At 45.6% G+C, this 20,927-nt stretch overlaps 1 protein-coding gene across 2 annotated transcripts in view; it reads right to left on the reverse strand.

Annotated features, from left to right (window-relative positions):
- LOC117072911 (S-adenosyl-L-methionine-dependent tRNA 4-demethylwyosine synthase TYW1) overlaps window positions 1-20,927 on the reverse strand; it is a 274,209-nt gene that overhangs the window by 235,977 nt on the left and 17,305 nt on the right. For both annotated transcript variants that reach the window (XM_033193369.1, XM_033193368.1), the window contains exons 6-7: window positions 19,551-19,841; window positions 7,788-7,910 (exon numbers count right to left, since the gene is read on the reverse strand). In XM_033193369.1, the coding sequence (XP_033049260.1) occupies window positions 7,788-7,910; window positions 19,551-19,841 (414 nt within the window). The remainder of the gene's footprint in view (window positions 1-7,787; window positions 7,911-19,550; window positions 19,842-20,927) is intronic.

Here is a 20,927-nt window from a genome sequence, read left to right on the forward strand (position 1 = left end):
GATGGGGGTGAGGGAAATCTCAGATCCTGACCCATTGGTCAAGTAGAGCAGAGAGCAGGTGACAGACTTCAAAAGAGAAGCCAGAGAGACAGGGCACAGAGGAGGGACTAAGCAGCCATCAGTATACTTCTTGGCCAGGCATGGTGGCTCACACCTGGAATGCCAACACTTTGGAAGGCTCAGGCAGGCGGATCACCTGAGGTCAGGAGTTCAAGGCCAGCCTGGCCAACATGGTGAAACTCCGTCTCTACTAAAAATACAAAAATTAGCCAGGCGTGGTGGTACGCACCTGTAATAGCAGCTACTCAAGAGGCTTACACAGGAGAATCACTTGAACCTGGGAGGCAGAGGTTGCAGTGAGCTGAGATTGTGCCACTGCACCCCAGCCTGGATGAGACAGCAAGATTCTACCTCAAAAAAAAAAACACAAAGGTATACTTCTCTACTGCCGGGAAATGGGCTCAAAAAAGAAGGAAAAAGAAAAAGAAGTACACCTCTCAGCTTCTCAGAGTACATTTTGCTCAGGGCAAGGGACTTGCCAGGGAGATGGTCATAGAAGGTATCTCCTAAGAAGCCATGAAAATATTCCCTGGAAAGAGAGTCAATTCAAAACACATGACTAGGAGACAGAGCACAAAGACATCCATGACAGCAGTGATCAAGTAAGAACTTTCCCACTTTTCTTTTTTTTTGAGACAGGGTCTTACTCCCGTCATCCAGACTGGAGGGCAGCGACACGATCTCAGCTCACTACAACCTCTGTCTCCCAGGCTCAAGTGATTTTCCTGTCTCAGCCTCCCGAGTAGCTGGGGTTACAGGCGCCATCACACCTGGCTAATTTTTGCTGTTGTATTTCTGGTAGAGACAGGGTTTCGCCATGTTGCCCATGCTGGTCTCAAACTCCTGAGCTCAAGTGATCCATCCGTCTCAGCCTCCCAAAGTGCTGGGATTACATGTGTGATTCAGCACGCCCGGATTACTTCTCTTTATCTGTCCTGCCTCCCTGCAGCTGCTCCCAAACCCTATGGAGATCCAAAACAGCAGCTAACAAATAGGCTGGATGACAGAGTGAGACCGTCTCCAAAAATAAAAAATAAAAATAAAACCAAAAAATCCACTGCAAATTTCCCAAAATGTCCAAACAATGGTCTTCTCTCTTTGATCCAAGACTAAAATTTACAAAATGCATTTGGGGTTTTTTTCATTGTCTCTTTTTTTTTCTGAGACAGAGTCTCGCTCTGTCGCCCAGGCTGGAGTGCAGTGGCGCAATCTCGGCTCACTGCAAGCTCCGCCTCCTGGGTTCATGCCATTCTCCTGCCTCAGTCTCCAGAGTAACTGGGACTACAGGCACCTGCCACCACGCCCAGCTAATTTTTTCAATTTTTAATAGAGATGGGGTTTCACGGTGTTAGCCAGGATGGTCTTGATCTCCTGACCTCATGATCCACCTGCCTCAGCCTCCCAAACTGCTGGGATGACAGGCGTGAGCCACCGCGCCCGGTCCATTGTCTCTTTTAATTCTAGAATGGTGATCGCCTCACCATGTTTTTTTGTTGTTATTGTTTATGACATTGACATTTACAGAATCTAAAAGGCTTGTGGCAAATACTGGATTTGTCTGATTGTTTCCCCATAATAAGATTCAAGCCAAACATTTTTTGACACGAAACTACATAGATGATGATGTGTGTGTGTCTTGCTATATACATCACATCAGGAGGAACATGGGTCCAATTTTATCAGAAACGATAATGCTAAATTTGGTTGCTTAGTATAGGTGGGAATCCCCTGATCTCTCCATTTGTAATCAGAGGGATTAGTTTCTAATCCCTCTGAAATTAGAAACTAATATGTGGGGGGTTTTCCCCACTCATTCCTCATTTCTAGTTGGTTTAGTTTGTGGGATGACATTTTGAGACACTGAATATCTATTCCCCAAAGACATTTCACACAATCCTTGCTTAAATCAATTTGTTTTGTTTTGTTTTATTTTTGAGAAGGAATCTTGCTCTGTTGCCCAGGCTGGAGTGCAATGGTGCAATCTCAGCTCACTGCAACCTCCGCCTTCCAGGTTCGAGTGACTCTCCTGCCTCAGCCTCCCCAGTAGCTGGGACTACAGGTGTGTGCCACCACGCCTGGCTAATTTTTGTATTTTTAGTAGAGACGGGGGTTTCACTATGTTGCCAGGCTGGTCTCGAACTCCTGACCACAGGTGATCTGCCCACCTCAGCCTCCCAAAGTACTGGGATTACAGGCGTGAGCCACCGTACCCGGCTGAATCCTTACTTAAATCAGTTATTACACTAGGAATTGCAAACAGCTGATTTTCTAATTCTCTCATGCCTTACATGGTTAGTATCTAGAAGCCTTCTCCTACACAACATGCCTCCTGTTTGAGCCGCACACAGACAGATTTTTTTTTTTTTTTTTGAGATGGAGTCTCACCCTGTCACCTAGGCTGGAGTGCAATGGCACAATCTAGCTCCGCCTCCCGGGTTCAAGTGATTCTCCTATCTCAGCCTCCCGAGTAGCTGGGATTACAGGTATACGCCACCATGCCCAGCTAATTTTTGTATTTTTAGTAGAGACCGGGTTTCACCATGTTGGCCAGGCTGGTCTCGAACTCCTGACCTCAGGTGATCCACCTGCCTCAGCCTCCCAAAGTGCTGGGATTACAGGGATGAGCCACCACACCTGGCCACATATATCTGGTCTTTGACCCTGGTTCTTGATACATAGCTTCAGAAAACCTTGGCATTTCCTAAGTAATAGATTCAGGATGAAGGCTGATCACCAGAAAGAAATCACATGATTAGAGGATTAGAATTTAGGGCCAGCCTGACCTTTGAGGAAAAGAAGTTCACTGGAGATCGAGCTTAATCAACTACCAAATGATTTAACCAATCGTGCTTGCATGATGGGACACCAACAAAAAACCTGGACACTGAAGCTCAGTGGGGCTTCCTGGTTGAGGAACAGACTGATGTGCCTGGATTCCCAGAGGAGGGGACACAGAAGCTCCGTGTCTCCTCCTCACGCCCACTCCCTGGACCTTGCCCGAGAGTATGTCTTCCATTTGACCGTTTCTGATCTGTGGCCTTTATAATAAAACTGCAACCTAAATCAGCCTGGGCAACATGGTGAGACCTTGTCTCTACAAAAAAATTAAAAATGTTCTTGGCATGTTGGTGCATGTCTGTAGTCCCAGCTACTCGGGAGGCCAAGATGGGAGGATCCCTTGAGCCCAGGATTTCAAGGTTGCAGTGAGCCATGATCACACCACTGTACTTCAGCCTGGATGAAGGAGTGAGACCCTGTCTCAAAAGCATCAAAAAACAAAAAACAAACCAGCAATCTTAAGTATAGAGCTTTCGGGAAATTCTGTGAGTCATTCCGGCAGAAAAGTAGGTAGCTGTGAGACTTCCAGCTGGTATCTGAAGTCAGGGTAGTCTTCTAGAGGACTGTGCCCTAAACCTGTGCAGTCAGACACTAACCCTGGGTAAGACATATCAGAATTGAACTGAATGACAAGGTACCCATTTGGTGCCAGAGAATCGATGTCAGAACATGCTAAGTCCTTTCAGTGAACATAGCTAGAAAATACTATTTATATACACACACACACACACACACACTATATATGCATATTTAAACTAAGTTTGCAAATGTAAGTGCACATTTTTTAAAATCTTAAGTCCATATCAGCCTCCAAATCAAATCCAACACTACTTGGAAATCACAGTAATGCATATCAATCCACCACAGTGTTATTCAGAGCCACACAACAACATTCTATTGTGTGGATATACCATGCTTTTTTCAACCATGATTGGACACAGTTGTTTGCTATGTATGCTGCAATGCATAAGCCTGTGGAAATACTGTTTTGCATTAATGAAGCTGTATCTTTAAAGCAAATTCATACAACTGGGCCTGCTGGATAATGGATAAATGCCTATGTGACTTTGGTTAAAACTGCCAAAAGCCCTTCCATACAGGCTAGACCATCCTGGACTCCCACCTGCAAGGTATGAGTGCCTGTTTACTCACAGCCTCGCCTAACTGAGTATGTCATCCAGCTTTTCAGTTTTGGTTATTACATTCTGAAAGGTAAGAAATGTTTATCAGTGTAGTTTTCATTTGTATTTCTCTTATTACAAGTAAAGTTAAGCATCTTTTCATGTTTAAATCTCTTTGTAGAGTCATTTCTGAGAAATTCTTATTCATGTGTTTTGCCAACCTTTTCTACTATATTTTTGGTCGGCTGGAATTATAGGCATGCGCCACCACACCCAGTTAATTTTGTATTTTCAGTAAAGACAGGTTTTCATCATGTTGGTCAGGCTGGTCTCAAACTCCTAACCTCAAGTGATCCACCTGCCTCAGCCTCTCAAAGTATTGGGATTACAGGTGTGAGCCACAGCAACTGGCCAGGTCTGCCTTTTTTTTGAGATGGATCTCACTCTGTTGCCCAGGCTTGAGTGCAGTGGCACGATCTCAGCTCACTGCAACCTCTGCCGCCAGGGTTCAAGAGATTCTCATGCCTCAGCCTCCCAAGTAGCTGGGACTACAGGCACGCACCACTATGTCCGGCTAATTTTTTTTGTATTTTTTAGTAGAGATGGGGTTTCACCATGTTGGTCAGGCTGGTCTCGAGCTCCTGACCTCAAGTGATCCACCCGCCTCAGCCTCCCAAAGTGCTGGGATTACAAGTATGAGCCACCACACCCGACCAGGTCTGCCTTTTTTTTTTTTTGAGACAGATTCTTGCTCTGTCACCCAGGCCACAGTGCAGTGGCGCAATCTCTGCTCTCTACAAGCTCCACCTCCAGAATTCACACCATTCTCTTGCCTCAGCCTCCCGAGTAGCTGGGACTACAGGCACCCGCCACTGTGCCCAGCTAATTTTTTGTATTTTTAGTAGAGATGGGGTTTCACTGTATTAGCCAGGATGGTCTCAATCTCCTGACGTCATGATGTGCCTGCCTCGGCCACCCAAAGTGCTGGGATTACAGGCGTGAGCCACTGTGCCTGCAGGTCTGCCTTTTGTAAAGAGTTCATTGTATAGTAAAAAGATAAACACCTTGTCTGAGATATAAGGGGCAAACAGTTCCTCCTGTTTTGCCTTTTGATTTTCCTTATGGCCAGGTAAAACACTTTAAAGTCATTCATAAATTTAATGTTTTTTATTGCTTCTAGATTTTGAATCATAAAAAAGTTTTCTCCAGGTTAGACAATAATCCATCTGATTCTACTATTTATATAATTTTTTCAACATTTAGCTCGCTCCTCCATTTGGAAATGATTCTGATGTATATACAAGCTAACAGATGTTTCACATCTTTTTTTTTTTTGAAAGATCTCACAATGTCACGCAGGCCGGGTGCAGTGACATGATCACAGCTCACTGCAGCCTCAAACTCCCAGGTTCAAGCAATCCTCCCACCTCAGCCTCCCAAGTAGCTGGGACTACAGGCACATGCCACCACATCCAGCTAATTTTTTTTTTTTTTTTTGGTAGAGATGGGGTTTCACTATGTTGCCGAGCCTGGTCCCAAACTCTTGGCCTCAAGAAATCCTCCCATCACCTCAGCCTCCCAAAGTGCTGGGATTACAGGGTGAGCCACCGCACTCAGCCAACATAATTTATTTTTAGAGTCCCTTTTAAACTCCAAGTCTTCAGAGTCCACCTTTAAGATATATGAAATTCCTACATATTCTTAGAATTTTATTCTGTTACAAGGGTCTCTGTCTCATCATGAGCCAGTACTACAGTTTTAATCAGAGACACCTTGTGGTATGTTTCAATATGTGGGAGGGTTAGTCCTTCTCATCACTACTTTCACTACTTTCAGGGTTTTCGTAATTATTATTCCATGTTTATTTTTTCCACATGAATAGACCAATCTAGATCTAGAAGGCTGGAGGACCTACTGGAAATTCTACTGGGATTCCATCAAACTTATATATTAAGAGAACTGACATCTTTACCATTCTGAGTCGCTCTACCTAAAATAAGGAATGTCTTTCCATTTGCTCGAGTCCCCTTTGATATCATTCAGGAATGTTTTAAAGTTTTCCAACATAGGTTTAAGACATTTCTTTTTAAATTAATCTGTAGGTAGGCCAGGTGTGATAACTCACGCATGTAATCCCAGCACTGTGGGAGGCCAAGGTGGGCAGATTACCTGAGGTCAAGAGTTCGAGATCAGCCTGGCCAACATGGTGAAATCCCGTCTCTACTAAAAATACAAAAATTAGCTGGGCGTGGTGGTGTGCACCTGTAGTCCCGGCTACTCGGGAGGCTGAGGCAGAAGAATCACGTGAACCCAGGAGGCAGAGGTTGCAGTGAGCCGAGATCACACCACTGCACTCCAGCCCGGGTGACAAAATGAGACTCCATCTCAAAAAATAAAAAATAAATAAATTGGTAGGTAATTATTTATCCTTTATGTAGCTAGTCTAAATGAGGTCTTCTCTTTTACTATAGCTTCTAACTGGTTATTGTTTGGAAATATAAAGTCTATTGACTTTCTACATTATGATATCCTGCTAATAACCTTACTGAGTTCATTTGAATTTGTGTAGGTTTTAGCTTTGATTTTCTTGGATTTTCTAGTAGCTTTCTTTCGTTTTTTTAAAGCTTATGGACTACATATAATTTTAATTTAGGGGATTCTCATTTTCCAAACTTCACAGTTAAATTGAGGCTGTTATTTTTATAGTATAGCATATACAATATTATTTCATTTTTTTTTTTTTTTTTGAGACGGAGTCTCGCTCTCGCCCGGGCTGGAGTGCAGTGGCCGGATCTCAGCTCACTGCAAGCTCTGCCTCCCGGGTTTACGCCATTCTCCTGCCTCAGCCTCCGGAGTAGCTGGGACTACAGGCGCCCGCCACCTCACCCGGCTAGTTTTTTGTATTTTTCAGTAGAGACGGGGTTTCACCGTGTTAGCCAGGATGGTCTCGATCTCCTGACCTCGTGATCCGCCCGTCTCGGCCTCCCAAGGTGCTGGGATTACAGGCTTCAGCCACCGCACCCGGCTATTATTTCAATTTTAGATCACTGGAATCTGCATGAAATCCTATTGCATCGTACATTCTCACATTCATCTAGTCACTGAAACAGTCACATCCCAGACTGATACTTCCTGGATTCCTAGGGGCCCCACTTACGCTGATCTCCACACCCACAGACCAGGCTGCCATCCTTAAGCCCCAACACCACTTAGTCTATACAGCAGAGAAGCAAATTAACACTGGAGTTTCACTTGGAATCTCAACCATAATAAATCCTATCATGTTGTTCATCTTCAAATAGCCCTGAATAAAATCTCTCTGACCATCTACACCAAGCTTGTCCAAACCACAGCCCACTGGCCCAACACACATTTATAAACTTTTTTAAAACATTTTAAGAGTTTTTTTTTGCCATTTTTTTTTAAGCTCATCAGCTATCATTAGTGTATTTTATGTGTTGCCCAAGACAATTTTTCTACCAATGTGGCCCAGGAAAACCAAAAGACTGGATGCCCCTGATCTACACTGTCCTCAGTCCTTGTTCTCAAATCTCCTGCTTATCCTCTGATGAGCTGACTTTCACAGGGCTGAGAGGGGAGATGTTCACCATGCTCATGAAAAATGGCAAAAAAAAATTATAAAACCCTCAAGACAGAAGCTAGAGAAATGAAACTCTTCTTGTGAGCTCAGATGGACTACACAGCAATAAATACTAAATGTTAACCAACTGCGGGAGCCAAGTGCAACATTTCCCAAAGTAATGGTACCTTTTCTTTCTTCACATGATCCATAATTTTGCCCAAATCTTCAACATCAACAATGGAATTGAGGCTCTGACGGTCCTCACCACCAAACTCTTCTTCACTGGAGCTCTCAAAGGGTTCTTCCTCCTGGAAGAGAAATGCTTCAGAAACACAGTGGTCAAAGGGGCAAAGGCAAAGTTCTCTTACACCCCTCCCACACTGAGAATTCACTACGTCTCCAAATTCTTGCTTTTTTTTTTGAGACAGGGTCTCACTCTGTCACCCAGGCTGGAGTGCAGTGGCGTGATCTCGGCTTACTGCAACCTCCGCCTCTTGGGTTCAAGTGATTCTCCTGCCTCAGCCTCCCAAGTAGCTAGGATCACAGGTGCATACCACCACACCCGGCTAATTTTTGTATTTTTAGTAGAGACAGGGTTTCACCATGTTGGCCAGGCTGGTCTCAAACCCCGGACCTCAGGTAATCCACCCACCTCAGTCTCCCGAAGTGCTAAGATTACAGGCGTGAGACACAGTGCCCGGCTGTCTATAAATTCTTTTTTTTTTCTTTTGAGACGGAGTCTCGCTCTGTCGCCCAGGCTGGAGTGCAGTGACCGGATCTCAGCTCACTGCAAGCTCCGCCTCCCGGGTTTACGCCATTCTCCTGGCTCAGCCTCCCAAGTAGCTGGGACTACACGGGCCCGCCACCTCGCCCGGCTAGTTTTTTGTATTTTTAGTAGAGACGGGGTTTCACCGTGTTCGCCAGGATGGTCTCGATCTCCTGACCTCGTGATCCGCCTGTCTCGGCCTCCCAAAGTGCTGGGATTACAGGCTTGAGCCACCGCGTCCAGCCTATAAATTCTTAATTTAAAAATAAAATCTAGGCTGGGTATGGTGGCTCATACCCACAATCCCAGCACTTTGTGAGGCTAAGAAGGGAGGTCTGCTTGAGATCAGGAGTTTGAAACCAGCCTGGGCAACACAGCAAGACCACATTGTTACAAAAAATGTACACAATTAGCCAGACGTGGTAGCACATGTCTATAGTCCAACTACTTAGGAGACTGATGCAGAAGCGTCACTTGAAGCCAGGATTTCAAGACCAGCCTGGGCAACATAGTGAAACCCTCATCTCTACAAAACAACAACAACAACAATGAAGAAATAAATCTTAAGTCTTTAGCATCAGACTCATAACTGTGAAAGGGCATGATGGAGTGAGAACAACTAACACTTCACCTGCCCTCCCACGTCACAGGGACACGAGCAGGGCTGAGGGGAACGAGACACTGCCAAGCAGAAGTAGAGGAAATGTGACATCATGGGAAGACACATTTGCGGAGTATCGACTACGTCCCCAGCACAATGTTTATATAACCATTCATTTCATCCTCAACTATTTATGATGTAGATAGGTTCAACATCATCTCATAGACGAGGAAATGAAAGCTAGATAAGTTAAGAAATCACGGCTAATATGTGGCAGCCTTCATCCCTTTCTCCAACGGAGGATAAGGCAGAATCAAACAATAGAGAGATTTTGTTAGTTTGTTTGTTTTGTTGCTGTTGTGGTTTTGAGTCTCGCTCTGTCACCCAGGCTGGAGTGCAGTGGCATGATCTTGGCTCACTGCAACCTCTACCTCCTGGGTTCAAGCAATTGTCATGCCTCGGCCTCCAGAGTAGCTAGGACTACAGGCATGCACCATCACACCCGGCTAATTTTTATATTTTTAGTAGAGATGGGATTTCACCATGTTGGCCAGGCTGGTCTCAGACTCCTGACCTCAGGTGATCCGCCTGCCTCAGCCTCCCAAATTGCTGGGGTTACAAATGTGAGCCACCGTGCCCAGCTGATAAAGAGATTTTTAAGAGGTGAAGTAGTTGTTTGTTTTCAACAGCAGGTATTTTCTGAGTAACTCAAGGGTCACTTTAAAATTAAAAGAAACAGGCCAGGCTCAGGGACTCACACCTGTAATCCCAGCACTTTGGGAGGCCAAGGCAGATGCATCACCTGAGGTTAAGAGTTCAAGACCTGCTGACCAACATGGTGAAACCCTGTCTCTACTAAAAATATAAAAATTAGCCGGGTGTGGTGGCATGCACCTGTAGTCCCAGCTACTCCAGAGGCTGAGACAGGAGAATTGCTTTAATCCAGGAGGTGGAGGTTGCAGTGAGCAAGATCGCAACACTGCACTCCAGCCTTGGCAACAGAGCGAAACTCCGTCTCAAAAAAAGAAAAAATTAAATTAAATTAAAATAAACAAAATGTCAATAACCTTCATATGCTGGCCAATATGCCCCACAGCATAGCAGAGAGATATCATAATCAGATGCTGCTGATCAAGTGTTCAACACAAAATAAAACAGACCCCCTTAGACAAGGTCACTCCTTATCCTGCGCCAGATGATAGGATAACCATGGACGATCTTACCCTCTCCTACTTCAAACCAAGCCTGAGACTACAGAAGCGGCACTGTGGCTGGCTCCCTGGTATCTCTTTTGCTTTGTCAATAAATAAGTAGTCTTCTCTGCCTTGCTTCCAGATGACAAAATAAATTGTTCCCAGAAATAAGGGTATGGATGTGTTCTTTAATTTAGCCCAGCTTCAACAGAAAATCTCTGCCAGTTAACTCCACCCTGATATCCCAGCCTCATGACCAAGCTACCAAGGAGAGTCAAGTATACCACCTGAAACATACTTTCTAACAATTAGTCCATTTTTAGATCTTCTAGTCCAGTGTTTCCCAAGCAGTTTGTCTAAATATATAAGAATACCTTCAGTATTAGGATCTCCTGATGTACTCATTTCCTAGAATTGCAATAAGTTCCGTATTGCCCATGTGTCCTGTGCTCCTACCTCATCATTTCCAATACATTTCAGAATCTTAGACACAGAAGAGACATCACGAATCATCTGGTCCAATCTCCCCATGTTATCCTGGACAAGAAGTCGTATAACTTTTGCTGTAAAACACCAAATTGTAAGTATTTCTGACCTTGTGGGACATACAATCCTGTCTTAACTATGCAAATCTGCCCCCCTCTAACACTAAAGCAGCTAGGACAATACATAAATGAGCATGGCTATGCTCCCAAAACCCGTATTTTAAAAAATTAAAAAACGAGCTGGGTGCACTGGCTCACACTTGTAATCCCAACACTTTGAGAGGCCAAGGCAGGAGGATCACTTGAGCTCAGGAGTTTGAGACCAGCCTGGGCAACACAGTGGGACCCCATCTCTACAAAAAATTTTAAAACTTGGTTGGGCATGGTGGTGCACGCCTGTAGGCCCAGCTACTCAGGAGGCTGAGATAGAAGGATCGCTTGAGCCCAGGAATTAGAGGCTACAGTGAGCTGTGCACTAACTACTGCACTCCAGACTGGGGGACAGACTGGCCCCTGTCTCAAAAAACAACAGGCAATAGGCTGCATCTGGCCAGTGAGCCTGTTTGCTGATCCCTGTCCTAGACTCTCCTTGATAACTTCTCTTTAGACTCAAGTTTCTGATGGAAAGACTCATGTCGAGAATTTACTTTTCCAAAAGGAACCTATTTCATCTTCACATAAAATCAAATCAAAACTGCTATTAACTTGGCTCTGTGACCTTGGGAAACTTCAAAAGTTCTCTTGAACACTGAATATACTCATGGTATCCAGTAGCGCTAGAAAATTAATGCAACACATTCCCCTGGTCCCCACAAAGATTGCAATCCAGTAAGAGACATACAGATGCTACATTTAAAGGGGCAATGCTTGAATGAGAGGGTTTAGGAATACGAAAAAAGCCATGTAGCGGGCTCCAAATCCATGGGGAGCTGCCTGAATGAGACGATACCTGAGTCATATGTGAAGGGTAAGTAAACAGGCCTGGCTAGGGAAAGACATGTGGGAATGCTGTTGGAAGGGGATGGGCAAAGTCACTGAGGCAAGCACCACGAGGCATTCAGCTACTGTCCGCCACTCAGAAAGTACCAGCAGATGTAGAATAAAGCATACGACATGGGGAGAAAATGTAGCAGAGAAAGATGTGGGCCGGACTGCAAAGGATCTTGCCTGCCCTGGAAAGAGAGAATGAGGAGCGTCTAGCATGGTCTGAACAGAGAAATAACACAAACCTGCACTTCAATAGCTCACTCAACTGGGAAGACAGAAGGTAATTTAAGGGAAACAAGACTACAGACAAGGATAAATCTGAACAACATATGACAATCCCCTCGGGAAGAAAAGATGTTGGCCTGAACTAAAGAGAAGGCTGGATATTCAAACTTATCTGGCAAAAAAAAAATTTTTTTTTTGGAGACCGGAGTCTCACTCTGTCACCCAGGCTGGAGTGCAGGGGCACGATTTCGGCTCACCACAACCTCCGCCTCCCAGGTTCAAGTAATTCTCCTGCTTTAGCCTCCCGAGTAGCTGGGATTACAGGTGCCCACCACCATGCCCAGCTGATTTTTGTATTTTTAATAGAGATAGGGTTTCACCATGTTGGTAAGGCTGGTCTCGAATTCCCGACCTTGTGATCCACCCGCCTCGGACTCCCAAAGTGCTGGGATTACAGGCATGAGCCACCACGTCCGGCCTTGACAAATATTTTTAGCACCAAGGAGACCACATGGCTAGAGGTTGGAGAGGAAGACAGAGAATAGTAGGATGACAATGGAGAACTTCAAGAGTCAGATTAGGTGCTAAGGTCACACTAACGAATGAAGTTTTTATGAAAGCAGCAATGAAAAATCACTTTTAAACAGGAGGGTAACGTGGTCTGATTTGTTCTTTTAAGATTACTTGGCCAGGCGCCGTGGCTCACGCCTGCAATCCCAGCATCTTTGGGAGGCCGAGGTGGGCGGATCGTGAGGTCAGGAGATTGAGACCATCCTGGCTAACACGGTGAAACATGGTCTCTACTAAAAATACAAAAAATTAGCTGGGCGTAGTGGCAGGCGCCTGTAGTCTCAGCTACTCGGGAGGCTGAGGCAGGAGAATGGTGTGAACCCAGGAGGCGGAGCCTGCAGTGAGCGGAGATCGCACCACTGTACTCCAGCCTGGGCGACAGAGCGCAACTCTGCCTCAAAAAAAAAAAAAAAAGATTACTCTGAGGCTGGGTGTGGCAGGTGACGAATGTAATCACTTTGGAAAGCCAAGGCAGGTAGATTGCTTAAGCCCAAGAGTTTTGAGATCAGCCTGGACAACATAGTGAAACCCTGTCTCTACAAAATATACAAAAATTAGCCGGGCACAGTCGTGTGCACTTGTAGTCCCAGCTACTCAGGAGGCTGATGCGGGAGGATGGCTTGAGCCCAGGAGGTTGCTGCAGTGAGCCAAGAGTGTGCCACTATACTCCAGCCTGGGAAAGACCCTGTTCCCCACCCCGCGCCCCCCAAAAAAGTCTACTCTGAATGATAGATGGAGAAGAGATAGGAAGACAAAATATGTGGCTGCTATAGTAGTCTGGTCAAGAAATATGGCTTGAACTTGCACATTAGCAGTAGAGATGGAGGGAACTGGATGGATATGAAATATTTTAAGCCAGAGGTTTGCAAACTATGGCCAAATCCAGGCAGCCTCGGGCCAGATCTCAACATGACAATTCATTTACATGTCCCCTGTGGCCGTTTTCTTGACACAATGGCAGACTTGACAGTTTCAACAAAAACCATGTGGCCCACAACGCTGAAAATATTGACTAACCGGCCCTTCATAGAAAGTTTGCGGACCTCTGTTTTGGACAAAGAAGGAACCAGACTTACTGAGGAATTCAATAAAGGAATGAGGCAAAGGAAAGAAGTAAGCACAACTCTTAGGTTTCTTTTTAAGCCACTGAGATGGTGGGAGTGTTTCCTGAGATGGGAAACACGTCCGTGGAACAGAACAGAAGGGTGGAGATAAAGAGCTCCATTTTGGATTTGTGAAGCATCAGATACACAAGAATAAATTTCTAAAAGGCATACATGAGAAGAGAATTCAGGGTTGACCCTGGATCTGGAAGTACAAATGTGGGAATAACTGGCACATGGACAATGTTTGAAGTTGTGAAACTGGATGAGATCACCCAGGAAGAGAGTGTCAACGCATAATCCAGCACCAAACCTGAATCACTCCAACATGCAGAGGCTGAATAAAGAAAAGGAAAAGACCCCAAGTAAAAAACGAGAAACTCTATGACAATGACGTCATGAAAGTCAGGAGGATAGATTCAAAGGAGGAATCAGCTATGACAAATGCTGCTGAGAAGTCAAGTAAATAAAGACAGAAATATCCATGAGACGTGTAGATCTAAAAGGTGAGACACAAAACATTTTTTTTTCTTTTTGAGATGCGGTTTTTGCTCTTATTACCCAGGCTATACTGCAGTACCATGATCTCGGCTCACTGCAACCTGCACCTCCCAGGTTCAAGCAATTCTCCTGCCTCAGCCTCCCGAGCAGCTGGGATTACAGGCGCCTGCCATCACACCCAGCTAAATTTTTTTGATATTTTCAGTAGAGACAGGGTTTCACCATGTTAGCCAGGCTGGTCTTGAACTCCTGATCTCAGGTGATCTGCCCGCCTCGGCCTCCCAACGTGCTGGGATTACAGGTGTGAGCCACTATACCCGGCCCCTTTTTTAAATTAAAGACAGTGTCTCACTATGTTGCCCAGGCTGGTCTCTAATTCCTGGCCTCAAGTAATCCTCCCACCTTGGCCTTGGAAAGCACTGGGATTGGGATTACAGGGGTGAGCCACTGCACCTAGCCAAAATATAGTTTAAAGGGTTTATTTGAGCTAAAACGAGGGCAGTTGCCTCAGGCACACTTTGCAGTTGAAGGGACTGCTCCAGTAGCTTTTGTTACAACCACGTTTTTTGTTCTTTTTTATGAGACAGAGTCTCGCTCTGTTGCCCAGGCTGTAGTGCAGTGGCCGGATCTCGGCTCACTGCAAGCTCCGACTCCCGGGTTCACGCTATTCTCCTGCCTCAGCCTCCCGAGCAGCTGGGACTACAGGTGTCCGCCACTTCGCCCGGCCAGTTTTTTTTGTTGTTGTATTTTTAATAGAGACGGGGTTTCACTGTGTTAGCCAGGATGGTCTCGATCTCCTGACCTCGTGATCCACCCGTCTCGGCCTTCCAAAGTGCTGGGATTACAGGCGTGAGCCACCGCACCCGGCCAACAAGCAGGTTTTTAAAAGCAAAGGGAACAAGGAGTGGTCAATACCAAGTTATTGGACAGAAATTCTCATTGCTTTACAGAGATAACATTGATTAGTGATTAGCTATGCACTGTTGAATGATAGGATATGAGGTACGGTGTGAAATGCATATAGCATTTTATGTCTACCTGGAGGCAGTCAGTCTAAAGCCCACAGAGCAGATGGCTTCAAGAGACAATTATTTAGCTCAACAGGAAGTGATATGACAGATGTTTCATTCCAATTTCATTTCAGTCCAAGCTATGACTGAATTGAAATTGGAATGAAACATCAATTTCAATTCAGATTACGGGTCCCATAACTTAAAGAGCTTGCAGCCGGTGTGGAGGCTCGTAATCCCAACACTTTGGGAGGCCAAGGTGCGAGGATCACTGGAGGCCAGGAGTTCAAGATCAGCCTGGGCAAAATAGTGAGATTCTGTCTCTCCAAAAACAAAAATTAAAAGTAGACAGGATGGTGGCGCAGGACTGTAAGTCCCTGCTACTCAGGAGGCTGAGGCAGGAGGATCACTCGAGCTCAGGAGTTCAAAGCTGTAGTGAGCTATGATCACTCCATGACACTCTGGCCTGGGCAACAAAGCAAGACTCTGTATAAAATAACATAATAAAATAAAAAGCTTTCATCTCTTAAATAAAATCTATTTTCCTTCCGTAAATCCCCTCAGACTTGATGACACGAAGTCCCCTGGGTGTAGAAAAGAGCAGTTCAGGGGGAGAGAAGGCCAAACTGGAGTAGCTGAGAGTTGACAGAGACTTCTGTTCCCAGCCATATGACAGACAGCACACTTTCAACAACTCTCCTGCAGAAAACAACAAAAACTAAATAAGGGAATTTTTTTTGGGGGGTGGGCAGAGTCTCGCTCTATCGCCCAGGCTGGAGTACAGTGGTGCAATCTCGGCTCACTGCAACCTCCACCTCCCCAGTTCAAGGATTCTCCTGTCTCAGCCTCCGGAGCAGCTGGGACTACCAGCACATGCCATCACGCCCAGCTAATTTTTGTACTTTTAGTGGAGAGAGGGTTTTACTATTTGGCCAGGTTGGTCTCAAACTCCTGACCTCAAGTGATCTGCCCACTTCGGCCTCCCAAAGTGCTGGGATTACAGGCGTGAGCCACCGCGCCCAGCCAAGGTAATAATTTTTAAAGCACAATTTTAAGTGCCTTACTGAGTTGGCAAAAATGTAAGGATTCCAGAGAGGGCAAATATAACCTGGGAGCTAAGCAAGAGACAGAGCTAAGAGGTATCTACTAAACTCTGGAGACGCCACTATATTTTTTCAGTTTTTGAGTTTTTTTTGTTTTTGTTTTTTTCTTGTTTTGTTTTTTTGTTTTTTTGTTTTCGTTTTTTTCTTGTTTTGTTTTTTTCAAGTCTCACTCTGTCACTCAGGCTGAGGTGCAGTGGCACCATCTCGACTCACTGCAACCTTCACCTCCCAGGTTCAAGTGATTCTCCTGCCTCAGTCTCCTGAGTAGCTGGGATTACAGGTGTGAGCCACCACGCCTGGCTAATTTTTTTGTATTTTAGTAGAAAAAGGGTTTCACCACATTGGCCAGGCTGGTCTCAGACTCCTGACCTCAGGTGATCTGCCCGCCTTGGCCTCCCAAAGTGCTGGGATTACAGCCGTCAGCCACCGCACCCAACCTGTTTTTTGTTTTTTAAGTTTGTTTAAACACATATAATTCTGGGGTATCTTTATAAATTTATGGGAACAATCTAGTAGAGAAAAGAGATGAATGATATAGGAGAAGAGAAGCAATCAATGAAGGAACCCAGTCCTTGATTCCGCAGCATGGACAGATGTAGTCTGGGACAGGAACCAGATAGTTGGTCTTCTGAGCCAGGAGAGGTAGTGAAGATTTGGAAATGGGCTGGGGAGACACTGAGAGAGGTCCCCTCTGAAGGCTTCAGATGGGAGCTGATGGAAGGGGTGGGGAGGAAATGAGTACAGAGCAGTCATCTTGGAGAGTAAGATGGGGAATTTGCAAGGGAAGTTGTGAGACTGTAGGGCACTTCTGAGCCTACACTTGAGCCTGTGGTCATGAATCTGTAGTCAAATAATCAGCAGCAGGGATGAGGAAGGCTGATGTGAAGGGGATGGTTTCAGGCTGGGTTGGGGTTTGGCCAATCGGGTTAGAAGAGTGAGTGAGAGGTTAAGGCTTGCCATGGTGGCTCACGACTGTAATCTCAGTTCTTTGGGAGGCCAAGGTAGGTGGATCACCTGAGATCAGGAGTTTGAGACCAGTCTGGCCAACATGGCAAAACCCTGTCTCTACTAAAAATACAAAAATTAGCTGGGCATGGTGGCGCACACCTGTAATCCCAGTTACTTGGGAGGCTGAAGCAGGAGAATCCTTGAACCCAGGAGGCAGAGGTTGCAGTGAGCTGAGATTGCGCCACTTTACTCCAGCCTGGGAGACAAAGCAAGACTCCATCTCAAACAAAAGGAAAAAAAAATTGAAGAGGTTTATAACAGAGCGAGGATAAAACTCAAAATGGGGTTTAAGGAGGGAAATGAAGTAAGCAGTTTCTACTACTCAATAAAAATATATAGGTTCAGATGGGATTCTTTTTTTTTTTTTTTGAGATGGAGTCTTGCTCTGTCACCCAGTGCAGTGGTGTGATCTCAGCTCACTGCAAACTCCATCTCTCAGGTTCAAGCGATTCTCCTGCCTCAGCCTCCCGAGTAGCTGGGATTACAGGTGCCACCACCCGCCCAGCTAATGTTTGTATTTTTAGTAGAGACAGGGTTTCACCATGTTGGCCAGGCTGGTCTTGACTTCCTGACCTCATGATCTACCCGCCTCATCCTCCCAAAGTGCTGGGATTACAGGCATGAACCACCGCACCTGGCCGGATCAAAAGAATTTTAAAGGCCAGGCACAGTTGCTCATGCCTATGATCCCAGCATTTTGGGAGGCCGGGCCAAGTGGATGGCTTGAGCCCAACTATTCAAAACACCAGCCTGGGCAACATGGTGAAACCCTATCTCTGCAAAAAAAATAGACAACTTAGCTAGGCGTGGTGGCACATGCCTATAATCCCAGCTATTTGGGAGGCTAAAGTGGGAGGATCACCACTGCCTGGGGAGGTCGAGGCTGCAGTGAGCCATGATCACACTGTTGTACTCCAGACTAGGGGTGACACAGTGAGACCCTGTCTCAAAAAAAAAAAAAAAAAAGGAATGTTGTTAAAGTAGAGGCCACAGAATGAGGTCATAGTAAGCATGAGAGGAACTTGGACTTCAGATGTGCCAATGTAAGGGAGAGACCAGGGTCAGTGGAAAAATGGTTGCTGGAGGTGTGAAGGCCAGGAAACTGCAGGCCAGGGTGTTAAACAGATCATCCACAACGATGCCACAGCCTCAAAGAAGAATGGTAGGAACAGGGGTAGAGAGAGAAACAATGAGTCAGAATGTAGAGTTGCTGCTGAATTACGCAACTGACCAGGTGGCCTAAAGATAACAGCTGTGAAGACGACAGGAGTGTTACAGCCTGAAGACAGGAGCTTCAAAGGAATTGGGGTATTTAAAGAAGGAAGCAAGAGAAACGCTCAGAATGTGAGGGAAAAAGAGCGGAATCTAGGATGACTTGCAGCCTTCAGTTTGAGTAACTAATGGAGTCATTGAAGTCAGGAGGTATGTGTGATCTGGGGATAATGAGACGTGAGCTCAGGCTGGGATAAATTTAACTTCTCTGTGGCTCCGTTTTGCAACTTGCAAAATGTGGTAAAAATCTATTTGACTCTAACAATGCAAGGATTAAAGAAGAGATTTTGGTCATGTTTTTTTTTTTTTTTTTTTTTGACACTGAGTCTCACTCTGTCGCCCAGGCTGGAGTGTAGTCGCATGATCTCAGATCACTGCAACCTCCACCTCCCGGGTTCAAGCAATTCTTGTGCCTCAGCCTCCAAGTAGCTGGGATTACAGGTGCCCATCACCATGCCCAGCTAATTTTTGTCTCTTTAGTAGTGATAGGGTTTCGCCATGTTGGCCAGAATGGTCTCAAACTCCCGACTTCAAGTGATCCACCCACCCTGGCCTCCCAAAAGTGCTGGGATTACAAGTGTGAGCCACTGTGCCCAGCCTAAAGAAGAGACTCTGGAAAGCATCTAGCATGACTATGGCTTAATTCCTAAGGCCTCACTCTCTCTCTGAAACACCACCACATGAGTTTCACACCCTCCATCTTTTTTTGTTATTGTTCCTTTGTTTTTGAGGTAGGGTCTCACTCTGTTGCCCAGGCTGGAGGGCAGTGGCATGATCACAGCTCACTGCAGCCTCCAATTCCTGGGCTCAGGCGATCCTCCCAACTCCACCTCCTACGTAGCTGAGACAACAGGCGTGCACCACCATGCCTTGCTAAACGTAAAATTATTGTGGTAAAGATAGGGTCTTGCTATGTTGCCCAGGCTGGTCCTGAACTCCTGGACTCAAGCAATACTCCCACCTTGGCCTCCCGAAGTGCGGGGATTACAAGTGCGAGCCACTGCACCCAGCAGATCTTCCTTCTAACCAGAAGCCAACGAGGTAGTTTATTGAGGAAGAGGTCAAGCTTGAGATCTCCAAGCAGAGGGGGAAAGCATCAAGAGATGGACACACAGGCAGTATACCTCAATGTCTCTGTGATGCAATTCATCCTGCTCGTGAGATCCTTCCTCCCTCTCCTCTGAGCCATGTTGGTGAGATTCACATTTGCCTTTCTTGCAGTGGCCGCCACAGTACTTCTTTCTCTCCCCTTTCTGAAGTGCCTGCAGCTGGGAGATGAACTTGGTCTTCCACGCTCTGAAGTCCGCCTCAATGCTGCCATGCTTGCTTTTAACCACGTCGCAGTCGCCCTCCCCTCGACTCATCACACGATGTGCACCAAGTATCCAGAGCCACTTGTCAACATTTCTGCCAACCTGCAAGGAAAAGATAGATAGGCTAAAAGCACCGTTCTCTAAATCAGGGTTTTCCAGACTGCTCTGCAAAAGCCCAAAGTCCTTCTGGGGCCCCTGGTCATGGGCTGCTGCTGAGGAAGAGGAAATTGCTTGGCACAATGACCTTCAAGCCTTCAAGTTCCAGCCTTGACCCAGAAGAGCTGCATTTTACGTATTCTACTTTTCTGCATTCGATTTTTTGTTAATCAAAAGGACAAACAAATCCCCTTTATCAAATGAAGGGTTAATGACTAAAACAAAAATTTGAAACCTACCATTCTATATCATATTAAGAACAAAACAGGAGGTAACAAAATAAATGAGTTCCAAAAATGTAACAAAGCCTATGGGGCCTAAGCCGATTCAGTTATAAAATGAAAATGTAATTAATTTGGCAAGATTTGTGATTTCCTAAACTCAATAATTTATTTCACTGTGATATGAAGCAATTAAGCTGAGGAACAGAGGTTATCAGAGGCACAGTTAAGAGCTCAAAAACTTAATCAGCTTCCTGAGTGGCAAGGCATTAAACAAAATATTTACATATCTAGGCCAGGTGCAGTGTCTCACGCCTGTAATCCCAGCACTTTGGGAGGCTGAGGCAGGCAGACTGCTTGAGGCCTTGAGGCCAGGAGTTCAAGACCAGCCTGGTCAACATGGTGAGACCAACCCCCCTGTCTCTACTAAAAATACAAAAATTAGTGGGGCGTGGTGGCACACGCATGTAATTCAGGCTACTTGGAAGGCCGAGGCATGAGAATTCCTTGAACCCAGGAGGCAGAGATTGCAATGAGCCGAGACTGTGCCATTGCACTCCAGCCCGGGCAAGAGAGTGACTCTGCCTCAACAAAAAAAAATTTACATATCTGAATTTGCCCATTCATAATCTAATTTCTTTGAAAATATGGGGAGAGGCCAGATGCAGTGGCTCACGCCTATAATTCCAGCACTTCGGGAGACTGGGGCGAGAAGCATGCTCAAGCCCGAGTTCAACACCAGCCTGGGCACCAAAGGAAAACCCGGCCTCTACAAAAAATACGAAAACTAGCTGGATGTGGTGGGCGCCTG

Source organism: Trachypithecus francoisi, unplaced genomic scaffold (genome assembly GCF_009764315.1).
Source record: "Trachypithecus francoisi isolate TF-2019V2 unplaced genomic scaffold, Tfra_2.0 Lachesis_group4, whole genome shotgun sequence".
NCBI classification, from domain to species: Eukaryota; Metazoa; Chordata; class Mammalia; order Primates; family Cercopithecidae; genus Trachypithecus; species Trachypithecus francoisi.